The sequence below is a fragment of the Echinops telfairi genome, unplaced genomic scaffold (genome assembly GCF_000313985.2).
Source record: "Echinops telfairi isolate 266 unplaced genomic scaffold, ASM31398v2 ScPeMD7_18;HRSCAF=68, whole genome shotgun sequence".
NCBI lineage: Eukaryota > Metazoa > Chordata > Mammalia > Afrosoricida > Tenrecidae > Echinops > Echinops telfairi.
The window spans coordinates 97,938,690-97,952,888 of record NW_022103915.1 but is presented as its reverse complement, the minus strand read 5'-3'; the positions used below and the strand labels follow the sequence as shown (position 1 = coordinate 97,952,888).

General features: G+C 34.8%; 1 protein-coding gene across 1 annotated transcript in view; it reads right to left on the bottom strand.

The window, feature by feature from the left end:
• The window catches only part of KNL1 (kinetochore scaffold 1), a 63,070-nt gene that overhangs the window by 33,938 nt on the left and 14,933 nt on the right, over window positions 1–14,199 (bottom strand). The window contains exons 6-10 of the mRNA XM_013007259.2: window positions 12,333–12,385; window positions 6,478–11,553; window positions 4,538–4,676; window positions 3,243–3,310; window positions 2,367–2,465 (exon numbers count right to left, since the gene is read on the bottom strand). Coding sequence (XP_012862713.2) covers window positions 2,367–2,465; window positions 3,243–3,310; window positions 4,538–4,676; window positions 6,478–11,553; window positions 12,333–12,385 — 5,435 coding nt within the window. The remainder of the gene's footprint in view (window positions 1–2,366; window positions 2,466–3,242; window positions 3,311–4,537; window positions 4,677–6,477; window positions 11,554–12,332; window positions 12,386–14,199) is intronic.

Here is a 14,199-nt window from a genome sequence, read left to right as displayed (position 1 = left end):
GTTTTCTGAGTAACCGCCCCCTCCCCAAAAAAAAACGTAAAAAAAAAAAGCCTAGATTTTCCCAAAGCTATGTATTTAATTTTTTTTTTTTACAAAACAACCTTATCAACTTCAAAGTACTCTCCATTACACTTAACACATTCGTCAAATTTGTGATTCCATTCTTGGTAACATTTTTCACACTCATCTGTTTGGATGGCTCACAGCACCTCCCTCATTTTTTCCCCACCTCTTCCACGTTGTCAAATTGCTGTCCTTTCATGTCCTTCTTTATTCAAGGACACAAAAAGAAGTCGCACAGAGCTAGAGGTTAGGTGAGTAAGTTGCATGAAGCGAGAGAGACATGCTGTTTTTGCCAAAAACTGGCACACTAAGATGGCTGCGTGAGCAGGTGCATTGTCGTGGTGGCAAAACCAGTCCCTCGTCTGCCACAATCAGGCCTTTTTTGTCGCACACTGTTACACAATCTTTTCAGAACCTCTAAGTAGAAAGCTTGATTAACAGTCTGACCTGGTGGAACAAACTCCAAATGCATTTTAAGTTGACATTTTCATCCATTTGGGAAGTTGATGGACTTCCAAAATGAGTTTTATCATCAATTGACATTTCACCTTTTTTGAAAAGAGAACACTACTAGTACACTTGAGTTTTCCCCCATAGTTGCTGTCCTTATAAGCTGTGTTCAACATCACAACAGTTTCTATGGCATTTTCCCCCCAAACAGAAAACAAAATTTCATAGCCACATGCTGTTCTCGTAAATTGGCCATCACAAAAACCGAGTTTCAAACAAAACTGCTTGTACGAAAAAATTCACTGTGACTAGAGAGAACATTCCCAGGCGATGCCACTGGGTGCACTAAGTCAGAGTGAGTTGCTTGATGCTCGCCTAGTGGGCAAAATGCGGACTACAAAAGCACCAAAATTCCAGGTATTGAGGGGGTACCTCCTTGTTAAGTGCCTAATCGGATGTATGGTTTATAAATATTCTCTCCCATCCTGTGGATTTTCTTTTTACTTTCTTAATGGTTGTATGCAGCCCACCAGTTCTTCAGTTTGATGAAACACAGTTTGTCTGTTTTTAATTTTGTCACTTGTGCTTTTGGTACTAAAGGGAATCGATTTTTATATTATAGGATGAGGTAAGGGTCAAGGGTTTTTTGTTTAGAATGAATATCTAACTGATTCAATATCATGTAAAGGAAATAGCACTCTCTACTTTTCTGCATTGACTTGTCAATCAAACGTCTATATATGTGGAAATTGTTATTTAAATTATCTTTATCTCATTTAGCCCTGTGGATCTGTTGAATTTTAATGGTAATCTTTTAAATAAACTTCTGAGAACTGGTTTCAGTTTTCCCAATTCTTGGATTAATTCAGGTAATTTATATCTTACTAAAAATTAACCTAGGTATTAAAACATGTCAGAATGAATTAAAAACATTTTTAATTTCTTATTTTTGCGACCAGTGGACATGTCTTATTTCTCAATCTTAATTTTCTACATTTTTGCTTTCTCTAGATTTATGTTTTCTTATTTTATTGCCTGTTCAAAGTACTAACTTTTGGATGTGCTTTCCTTTCCACTGATTTTTGTTTTCTACTGCATCAGCTTTTCTTCAACCTTTTTTAGTCTGTTTTCCTATGGATTCTTTGTGCATATTACTTTATCATCCATTCTGATACTTTAAAGTAAATATTTGTTTTCTTTATTTTTACACTCTCTTCTATAATAATACCTAGAGCTTTAAATTCCTTGTTAAGTATAAATTTTGCTCTATGTCCCACAGATTTAGAATCGCATCTCTTTTACTTTGCTTTCTAAATTGTTTTTATTTCCTTTTAATTAAAAAGTTATCTGGAAATATATTCTTAGTGTCCAAGAAGCTAATAATAGCTTGGTTTAAAAAAAATTATTTCTAATGTTATTGGATGAGCAGATGATGAGGTTTATAATTTTTAAGAATTTGTTAAGATTTTTTTTGTGGTTATCTTTTAAATTGTTTACTGATTATTCAAATATCCTATGATCTTACATACATTTGATTTTTTTTTAATGTATATTAGAACCTTCAGGAACATTTGGAATTATATGAGGGATGAAAAGCATGATATTTTTATAATCAGGGGGAAAAAAGATGACAAGGGAGAACAAAGTTATAATTTTATGTTACCAAAAGCCATTATTTAAAGAATATCTATGATTTGTTTTTGTGGTTAATGTAAACATACTTGATATAGGAAAACTTTCTATCATGAAATTTGCTTCCTTCCATCCTTTTTTTGTTTTTGGACAAATGTTTGCTTTGATACAGGTTAGTAAAAAAGTATAATATAACTATTTTGACCAGAAATTTCACTTACTTTGGTTGGGAGATTGCTCTGCCGTGGTTTCTGTATTAAGATATGGACTTGAAGAAGTATAAAGAACTCCTTTATTGTTATTCTCCCATTCATGAGTTTCTGAGGAAAGAAAGTTAAGTTTGATGACCTTCATGAGGAGCTCATGTTGACTATACCCATCTTATTTGTTTAAAAAAAACAAACTTAAAAGTACTTTGTAAATATTTATGAAAATGTCATCTTGATATTTGTAGACTATACATGAGCAGATTTTACCTAAGATCATTTCTTTTTAAATAAATCATTTTATTGGGGCTCTTACAGCTCTTACAACAATCTACACATCAATTGTATCAAACATATATTATATATGTTGCCATCATCATTTTCAAAACATTTTCTTTCAACTTGAGCCCTTGGTATCATCTATTTTTCCCCCTCTCCCCTCCCTTCCTTATGACCCCTTGATAAATTATTAGTATTTTCTTATCTATACTACCTGCTTTCTCCCTTCACCCACTTTTTTGTCGTTCGTCCCCCTGGGGTGGGAGTGAGGGGTTATATGTCAATTGGTTTCCCCTTTCTCCCTCAACCTTCCCCTACCCTCATGGTATCACTACTCCCATTATTGTTCCTGAGGGGTTTATCTGTCCTGGATTGTGTGTTGAGAGCTCTTGTAAGATTATTTCTTAAAGTTATTCAATAGCAATCGAGTTGGGAAAAAAATTATAGGCCTTCTAAGGTAGTTCATATAGTCAATTGCCTTGTTGGGTCCTGTTAGCAAACAAAAGGAAAACTAGTCTTGTTTGTCTAGAATGTCTTACAACTAGGAAAGAACTAAAACAAAAACAGAAAAGAAAGAATTTAGATTTGAAACGATTAATATTTTTAATATACCTCTCTCAAACCCTCTTCACAAATTGTGTCTCTGAGAAACTGCGATTCCATTTGACTACTGCGATGTGCTAAAACAAAAAATAAATCAGGTGATGACAACTCAAAATTAAACAGTAAACTTAATTTTAGTTATCTTTCAGGACTACAATCCAACTCATGCTCCTGAAAACATACACCAGGATCATTCTGGGAAGATAATAATTCAGCACACTACATTTCACTTCTGAGGCTCTATTCAACTATTTAAATGCTTTTCTAATCATTAGGCTCTGAAGGAAATCATTTTATTTTTATGTAGTCTATCACTTATCAATTTGTTAAAGTAACCATGAATTAAAGACAAATTAAGGGGATCACAGTGACAACAGCATCTGGAAAAGTTAGACAGGGCCCTTAGGGGCAAGGGTTAATGGAGAGGAACAACTTGGAAAAGGAGGGTGAGGACGGCTGTACCACTTAAGGAATGTAATCAATGCCACTGAATAGTAATGTAGAAATTATTGACCGTTGTCTAAACAAGTGAGTAGCAAGTGAGGTCTTAGCCATTTAAGGTGCAAGCTATATCTCTCCCTGTTTGGAGGAAAAAAGATAAAATAAAATTGAAGAACCATGGAAACAATTTGTTCCGCAGACTAATGGACAATGCCAGCATCAGTCTCCACAATCCTGATACACCAGAACTGGAAGTTGGTGACTACACTCCCAGCTGTTCTATATGGGACCACATTAGAATGTCTTGGATAGAGCAGGAGAAAACATGTGGTACAAACTCAGAATTATTAAAACAAAATAACAACAACCCTACAGGATTATTTTGGCTCTTAGCCACCCATTAGGTTTAGAAATAAACTGAATCTTGGGGCTCAATTTTCAGCCAAACAATATACAGGTCTTTAATACACGTATACTTAGGAGGTACACACATCTTAGAATTATCAGCCTCTTGAGATTAAAAGGGCAGCATTTACCCAAGGACAAAGTTAAGAAGGGAAGGAGGAAGGAACATAAGAAACTAAGGAGGAAATGGGATAAGTGATATTACACTGGGGAGATTACAATCAAAAAGGCAAATCAAAATTTGCATGAGCTGTTGAATTGAAAACTGATCTGTATACTGTTACTCAATTTACAATACAAAAGTAAAAATTAAAAGATTAAAAAAATGAAAATTCGTACTATTTTTAATCTCTAAAAAGAGCTCATACAACATTCAAATATTTCCTGAAGTGAAATACATATTATTTATTAAGTAAATAAATGACTGCTATTTTATTTAGCTTTTATAAAGATCTTACTGCTAAAGTCCAGAGAAGCCCCATCACCCTTGATTGAATCCAGAGAGCTGCTGCAACTAGGTGGGGTCCTGGTCAGACTTTTCATCAATGTACTATTGGCATTTTTATCCATATCTCCTTCAGTATGGTGGTCAAATACCTGAAGTTATTAATTAAAAAATATGGAGGGGGAAAAAAAGAAATACAGAGGATAAAACTGTGGTACTGTATGCTCCTAATGAGAAAATGTTTATTAGAAACTAGCAGGAAAAAAAAAAAGAAACTAACAGAAATATCATTGCTAAGATAAAATCTAGCTATCCATATCTTATAGCAATTAACTTAGTAAAGAAGTAGAGTAATAAGCAACTTACATTAGATTAGATTTACAACAAAATTAATTTCATTAAAAAATAGAAATAACTTATGCCTTATATTGTATAAGTAAATTATTTCTCAAATATATCCAAATTATAAACAGATCCTGAAAGTCACCAAATGTTACTTATTCAATTATTTGTTAGCCACTAGGATCAAGTACACCATTACTTATTTCTAGGCTTTAGTACTTCTATCCCTTAAGCTAAAAAATTTCTGCCAGAGAGTTGTGACTCACAGTAACCCTATAGGACATGTCAAAACTGCACCAGTGGGTTTCTGAGACTCTTTTTTTTCACAGGAATAGAAAGCCTTATCTTTCTCCTAGAGAGGCTGGTGGTTTCCAACTGCTTACCCTGTGGTTAGCAGCCCAACACATAATCCCCTCTCAAAAACTCACTGCCATTGAGTGAATTCCAACTCATAGAGACCCTATAGGACAGGATAGAACTGCCCCTGTGCGTTTCCGAGACTGTAATTCTTCACGGTAGTAAGCCTTATCTTTCTCTGTCAGAAAAGCCAGTGATGTTGAACAGCTGACCTTTCAGTGAGCAGCCAAACACATAACCACTAGGCCACAAGGCTCCTCATAACCCCCAGCTGAAGTTTAAAAATATGTATGATACTAGAATGAAAGAGCCATGAGACCAGATTTTCATCTTTATTTCTACTGATGCCTTCCTAACATCGAAAACAGTGCCTAGGAGTAGCAGACATTCAGTATTTGTTGACCACATAAATAGAATACAAATATTCATTGAATCTAGTAAATTCATTTAAATTTTACATTACTATATTTATCAAAGCTTCATTGACTAACCAATTGTTTCCTATTGATCTTATTTTATAGATTCACAACTATTTTCTTATGACCTCATCTTAAAAAACTAGTTTAACCTTTGTTTCATATTTTTCATGACCCTCTAAAGCTTTCTAAGCTTAATTTTCCTCCCTTTGAATCTTCATTTGAACGAATTTAGTTTCTCCAAAAGTTACTTAAATCAGTGTTTCTCAACATAAAAATACATATATATGCTCTTTTAACAAATAGAATATTTCACTCACTTTAGATTTTTAAAACCATTTTATTGGGGGCATGTACAACTCTCATCACAGACCATACATACATATATTGTGTCAAGCTCACTCACTTTATTTTGACCTATCTCCCACTAGAGAAAAGGACTGCTGTATCCTCATTAGCTAAGAAAATTTAGTCAACTTTTTACGTAGTTCATATAATGGAAAGGTATTTACTCTCCCAATATTTTTCACACCAAAGATGATTTTTCAAAGTACATATACCCTTTTTAGAGATTTTTATATGCAAAACCACCCAAGAATACCTACCCAAATCACCAGAGGTGACATATTTAGAACTACACAATTTCAACATGTTATTTTTTAATACTATGTCCTATTTCATTTTTTGTGTGACTATTTGTCACTTTACATTATTTTTAAATCTAAATTATTAGTCACGTCTTGAAGGTTCTACATAAGAATATTTCCCAACTTTTAACTGGAAATAATCAATTCCTGATTAAAATTAAAATCATTCCTTGGTTCAAGACAAAGCCTACCTGCTGGTCTTGTACAGCATCACTAAGTTTAACTTCATCTTTTCTGATTTGTTTCTTACTCTGAATAGCACCATCGTCTTCTGGTACCGAAGCTCTTTTTTGACTAGCCTGGGTTTCTTCCATGTCATTTTCAGATGATGAAAGCCCTTTTTGGTCTATTTCAATCAAAGTCTTTTCCTCAGTTTCTACATTAATTGAGTCTGAGGAATTAATTTCTGGGTACACAGGAAGATTTTCTTCATTTATATATTGAGATGGACTTAAATTCAGCTTATCCAAGCTATAAACTGCAACAGATGCAATACCTGAATTTTTGCTAAGGATGTGCTGAGTTTTTAAATGATTTAAATCAGTTGTGTCGGCTGGAATCTGTTCCAGGTCATCTGTACCAGTGACATTATGACTTCTTTTGTTTGGCAATCGGGGCAAAAAGATTCCCAAAGAACGTTTCCTTGTTTTATTTGCATCTTTTACAACTGTCATTAATGATACAGAATTGATTTCAGATACATTATGAGAATTTTTATGTTCATTTCTGTCATCTTTGGCATTGCTAGACTCAATGTTAATATTATGTTTGTCTATGGCTTGCACTATACTTAAATCATTGGGTGCTTTATTTGCTAAATCAAGCAACTGTTCTGAAAGAGGTGGTATGTGAACAATTTGCAAATTTGAAAAACCTTCAGTTTTCCCATTTTTATTATTCTGATTTTGTTTGGTACTAAAACTTGGAGCATAAGATGCAATCACAGTATCTAATGGTTCTCTAAGATTGGCATGGATTTGATTGACTTGATTAGTTAAGTCTGAATTACTGTGGAGATCTGTACCTGTACCACATTTAACTGTTTGCATATTTTCCTTCAATTCTTTTCCATAGGCTACTGTGAACTGTTTCTCATTATTGAGCATTGTAGACTTATTTTTATATGTGGGTCCAGAGGATTTTCCTATAGCATTTAAATTCTCATAACCAGCTTTAGACAATATTGTTTCATCTTCACTAACAGTATTTTGGGCTTCTTGAGGTAAAAGTAGAAGTTGAGTTGAGAAATGAGGCTGAGGAGCAGCACAAACATTCACAAAGGTCTTCTTTAAACTAAGTTCCTCATTATCAACAAAGTCCTCCATTTGATCATTTGGAAGTTTAAAAGATACTCGCTTTGAACTAAGTTTAGTTATCTCTTCTAGATCTTGACTTCCTACTATCATTGGATTAGTTACTACGTTTTGAAGATCTTTAATCACATCCTCTTGATCTGTGAGTAGTGTTATAACAGAGTCTAACTGCCCTTTGGTATCAGTCTGAGTAACTTCAGTCTTTTCTAACAAAGGATAAGGAACTGAGATAGGCGGTTGCTCAGCTTTCAAGTAATATTCAGCTGCCAGATCATTTGCATAAGCAATATCATTGCTTACTGGGTGATTAATGGCTTCTTCTTTATCACACAAGGACACAATATTCTCCTCCACATTATCAACATAGGAAATCACATCTGGTAAACAACACTTATCACTGGATCCACAAGTAACAGGTGCATGACTGCTTGTAAGATCCACATTTCTTCTGTCTGCTCTATTTAAGCGACAACTTTCAATTTTCGTTTTCCCCAACATACAGGCTGAATCCACAACCTTCTCCATGACTTCTTCATCTGCATAAGTGCTATGGAATTTGGTGGTTTCCATTTCATCTCCATCCCCAGACAAAATCTTAGTAGAAACAAAGGGTACCATAGGATGCTTTTGCTCAGGGTGAGAAATCATTTTGTTTTCTATGGCTTGTACCTGTTTGGTACTGGTTTTTTGAGCAGTGTTATCTTCCTTAGGAAAAGAAATAGGGAAGTTCTTTTCTTTTATGAGTCCAAATTTAGGGCCCTCTGGAAGTACTTCCTCCATAGCTTGATAATCAATATAAACAGTGTGGGACTTGGTGACTTCTAGATCATTACAGTTGTCTCGAAACATTACAGTCTTGTCCATAAGCCTAGTAGTTACTTCCTCTGGTGAGGCAGTTTTACATTCTAAGGCAGTTGTGTGACTTCTAGTCATCTCCATGTCATCCTGTCCACATGCATACAAACCAGTTTTAGAAGTTTCTGCCATGGGCATCAAGTGAGAGTCCTCTTGATCTTCTTGGGCACTTTTATGATTGACTTCTACCATACAACTCCGGGTTATGTCCATATTATTGTTATTACTCTCTGAAAATATAATAGTCTTATCATTTTTAATCTTGAGGCTTTTCCTTCTCTGATTTTTGTCTGATTGAGGTACCTTCAGAAACCCAGGCTTGTGTTTGTCATTCTCCCGGGTCACTGATTTAGACATCTCAATGTTCTCATCACCTATACATGCTACAGCATTTTCTATAGGTCTATTAGACCATTTGCCTGGTACTGTTAGCTGGCTGCCTTTTACTGCAAGAGGGTCATTTTCACCAACCTCTGGGAAAAAAACCCTGCTCTCATCAGATATCACTTTCAGTGTCCCTATTCTTTCCATTTGTGGTAGCTCAAAATTGGGTTTGATTGGAAGCATTGTTTTCTCCTTTCCTTGGTAATCAATGAGAACAGTATGGCACTTTGTCATTTCTAGATCATGATTGTCTACAAACATTACAGTCTTATCCACAAGCTTAGTCGTTACTTCCTCTGGTGAGGCAGTTTTACATTCTAAGGCAGTTGTGAGACTTCTAGTCATCTCCATGTCATCCTGTCCGCGCGTATACAAAATGGTTCTAGAAGTTTTTGGCAAAGGCACCAAATCAGAATCTTGTTCATCTGATAAAGGTCTCTTACTTATTTCTATTGTATAATTCTTAGTGATATCCATATCATTTTGATCACTCTCTGAAAATACAATAGTTTTGTCCATCTTCAATGCACCAACACTTTTCCTTCCATAAGTTTTGGCACTTTGTTTTTCATCCAGAAATCCAGGTTTCTGTACAAGTTTGTCATCTATTACTTCTGTATCATTAGATATAGATGTTTCAGTTTTTTCTACATGAGTTTTATTACATTTTTCAACTTTTACAGCCATCTGTGTGCTTTCTATTGTTAGCTGACTGTTAGCGTGTTCTAAATTAGAGCTACCAAATATTTGTGCTTCAGAAGGACCACATCCAATGGCAACAGTGTGACTTTTGGTTAAATCCATAGTTTGTTCCTCTGCTGAACAAGAAACCATCCTGTCATCAGAAGAGATAGTTGTGGGCCTTCCTAAACTTTTCCTCAGTGGCTCAGGCAGTTTAGAATTCTCGTCTGGTTCAGCTATCAGTGTATGACTATTAGTAGTAGTAATATGATTGTTCACAAGTGCTTGTCTTTCTGATAAAAATAAAGGTTTTGCGGCCGAAAACAAAGATTGCTCCCATGAAACTACATTTCTATTATTCCCCAGTGCCACTTGTTTATCAAGATCTCTCCCAGAGATTATATTTTGAGCTTTTGCTATATTCTGCTTATAACCAATTGACTGAGGAGAATCTTTATCAAGATGGAATGACATCTTGAAAATGTGATGTTTTTCTTTGTCCCAGGTGGTAGGTACAATATTTTCAGATGCCACATTTGGTTGTGGGGATGGTTCGATGTGATGTTCAGTCACATCCCATTTATCTGAAAGTCTTTTGTTGGAAGAGTGACATTTACTTGTATCCTTCGGTGCTAGATCATAAGATGCAAGAGGAGTTTGACTTCCTAATTTGCCTGTGTGACATTTAGTCAAATCCATATCTTCATCTGTGAAGAGTTCAGTCTTTCTATCAGTCAATGGAATTGATAAAGAATTTGTTAGGCTCTGCTGTAATCTTTTCTTAGGTATATGAAGAACTGAACTACAATTTACATTCATTTTCCTACTTTCTGCCACAGCTGTGCAGTTTTGGAGCATTTTTTCTTTTTCAGATATTGGTGCAGCCACTTTCTGTAAATTTGTCTCATCTTGCTTAAAAACGTGATTATCTATGGCAACTGTGTGACTTTTGGTAATATCCATGCTATCTTCTCCAAAATAAAAAGTTTTTTCTATAAGAGAGATGGCATCTGAATTGGGACACATTTTAGAATAAATACTATCGTGCTTTAGTACATTTTCCTCTTTTCTCATACTTGAGACACACTTGGTCAGTTCCATGGCATCATTACAACTGGAATTAAATAGTGTATTATAATCTTGACTAGCTGAACTGGAACATATTGATTCTAAGGTCATGGGCAAATTTTTGACATCTTGGTTAGAGGTCTGTGTGACTGTGTGGGATCCTGCTCCCACAATATAACCTCTGGTAATTTGTATTTCATCTTCAGGGCTTAAGGTAGAATCTTGAAATAGAGTATTCAGTTTATTCTTAAATATTTTCTCCTTTCCTTGAGATTTATCTCCACAACTTGTAACATCCATTCTGACATTCTGAGTTTCAATTTCCATTTCTGATAAATGATCTGCAGTGGGTAAAATCTGTATAGTGTGGTTAATTGTCAAGTCCATAACTTCACTCCCATAAATTGTAATATCATCACCTTTAACTTCTTTTAAACTGGCCTCATAAGATATAGGAACCAAAGTCTGAATATTAGCTGTATGACATTGGGTGAAGTTCATTACATCATCTTGTTCTCTAAAGATTCTAGTCCTATTACGGTTATCCTCATCAACATTCAGAGATACATGCATTTGATGTATAGACGAAGCATTATTTGATTCATTGGCATGAACAGATGGCTCACAATTTTCTTTATCAGAATCTTTAGAAGGAGAATTAGATTTTCCCATTTTCAATTTTTTTATAAAGTCATTGAAATTTATTTTCTTTTCTGAAGATGTATCTTGATCCATGGAAACATTTAATTCATTCTTCATCTTTGAATCTTCAGAGTGAAGCTTTAAGTTAGCCAGAAATGATTTAGTATCTATCTTGGTAGATTTTTCACTTTGGGTACAATTTAAAAGGTCTTTGGCAATCATCACGGTGTGACTTGCTGTCAGGTCCATCTGGTTTTCATCTGAAAAGATGATTGTCTGGTCATTTCCAGGTTTCCTTTCATGGTTGTGTTCTATAATTGAGAACTATAAGGAAAACATATAATAAGAGATCAAACCAAATGCAAACTTATTTTTTAAGGCATTATACACATATAAAATACACGTAAATACTTGATATTTATGTATAAATATAAATACTTGATAAATTATCACAAAATAATTTTGTGAAACATTTGTTTATTTCATTCAATGGAATAGTGTGTAGCAAGCAATAGAGTATTAATGACTTTTCTAATGCCTGTGTATAATTTATTTATTAGTGCCTCTGGAAAAATTTAAGGTTACAAAATCCAAAATTGGGGGGATAAAAAACATGACACCATCAAATATAATCAGGCTGAAAATTCTTTGTATTATACTCTGTGTTCCTGGAAATTGTGTTCATTTTTATTTATTTGTAAGACTATGGTCTAATTTCCTTGCTAGTCAAAGTGTGATCTGTGGATCGTACACTAGCCATTATTTAGTACACTAATAGAAATATAGATAGAAAAAAAAAAGAAATATAGAATCTTGGGACCCACCCTAGATCTATTTGATAAGTATTCTATGCTTTAGCAAAATACTTTGGTGATCATATGCTGATTAAACTCTGAGAACTCCTGGTATAATTAATACACTCTAGGCAGTGACTTAACTATCTTTTGTTAAGAAGCTGGAAAGTTTTTCCAGTCTATGGTAGTCTATTTCGGTGTGTCATTCCTAAGTCATGTCATTAACACTGAATTTGTATTGTACTTCTAAAAACAATTTTTAACTGTTAAGAGAGGTTAAAATATGAAAACGAGTGCATATATACTTACCTCTTTCTGTTGCATCTGATTCTGAATGGGGGCACAAAGCAATGTGTTCATCCCTATTGAAAGAAAGAAAGGAAACAAAGACAACATTATATATTACTAGAGGCCTGCTTTTCCTATCCTTAATTCTTTATCAGTTATATTTACTGAGGTTTCGCCAGTTACTAAGCTGTTCATGAGGAACTTGTTCTATTCCTTAAGGACTAGGTTCAGTGCAGCTTCTAGACTAAGAAGAGACAACACAGGATTCAAGTTCCCTCTTATGCACAGCTTGAAACACTGTCAGATACCGAGGGTCTAATGAGTGGAGGCAGAACATTGTCAGACATGGTGCCCAGAGATGGACCCCTTGTATCGAAGGGTACTCAAACGGTGACTGAGGTGGAGCTGATTTCTTGAAGGGGAGTCAACCATGGTGATGCACAGTCGATCTTCATTTGCTGATGGGGCACAGTTTAAGGAGAAATAGCTGCAAACTCTATTAATGATTGGAATGTGGAATGTACAAAAAGTAAGAATTTAGGAAAATTGGAAGTGGTCATAAATGAAATGGAATGCATAAAGATTGATAGCCTAGGAACGAGTGAGCTAAAAGTACTGGTGTTGACCACTGTGAATCAGAAAATCATATGATTTACTATGCTGGGAATAACACAATCCAGAGGAATGGTGCGGCATTCATGGTCAAAAAGGACATTGCAAAATCAATCATGAAGTACAATGCTGTCTGTGATAGGATTTTATGTATTAGCATTCAAGGAAATCTGATCAATACAACTATTATTCAAATTTATGCACCAACCACCAAAGCTAGTGATGAAGAAATTGAAGAATTCTACCAATGACTTTAGTCTGAAATTGATCAAACATGCAATCCAGAAGCATTGATAATTACTTCTGATTAGAATATAAAAGTTGGAAACAAAGAAGGGACAATAATTGGAAAATATGGTCTTAATAATAGAAATCAAATTGGAGATTACATGATAGAATTTCTCAAAGCCAATGACTTAATAGGTTATTCATAAAAGGTATTAATAACAAATACCTTTCTCAACAACATAAAAGGTGACTATATACATTGACTTCTCCAGATGGAATAACCAGAAATCCAATTGACTACATTTGTGGAAAGAGAAGCTGGAGAAGCTTAACATCTGTAACTAACTGCAGGCCAGGGCCTGACTGTAGAACAGATCATCAATTGTTCACCTGTAGTTCAGGATAAAGCTGAAGAAAATGAAAACAAATCCATGAGAGCCAAAATATGGCCCTCTTTCCCACCTGAATTTCGAGAACATCTCAAGAACAGATTTGACACACTGAATATTCATGACAGAAGACCCGGTGAGTTGTGGGAGAACATCAGGACCATCATTCATGAAGAAAGCAAAAGGTCATTAAGAAGATAAGAAAGAAAGAAAAGGTCAAAGTGAGTGTCAGATGAGACTCTGAAACTTGCTATTAATAGTAGAGTAGCAAAAGCAAATGGAAATGATGAAGTCCAAGAGCTGAATAGAAAATTTCAAAGGACAACGCAAGAAGACAAACCCAAATATTTTATCTTAAGCTGGAAAATAACATCCAATTTAAAAATATTTATAATGAATAAAATGAGATTAAATACAACAGTCCAAGAAAGAATAGTAAGAACTTGAATTAAAGTAGTGATAGAAATAGATTTTCAAGGTACCATATATACTCCAGTATAAGCTGACACAAACATCAGCTGAGGCACCTAATTTTACCACAAAAACTGCATTTAAAATGTGCTTACATCCTGGCCCACTAGGCCAAATAGAGCAGCCAGTCCACAGAGAGGACCACATGGCCAGCCCCACTATGAGACGAGATGCCCCTCACTGGCCCA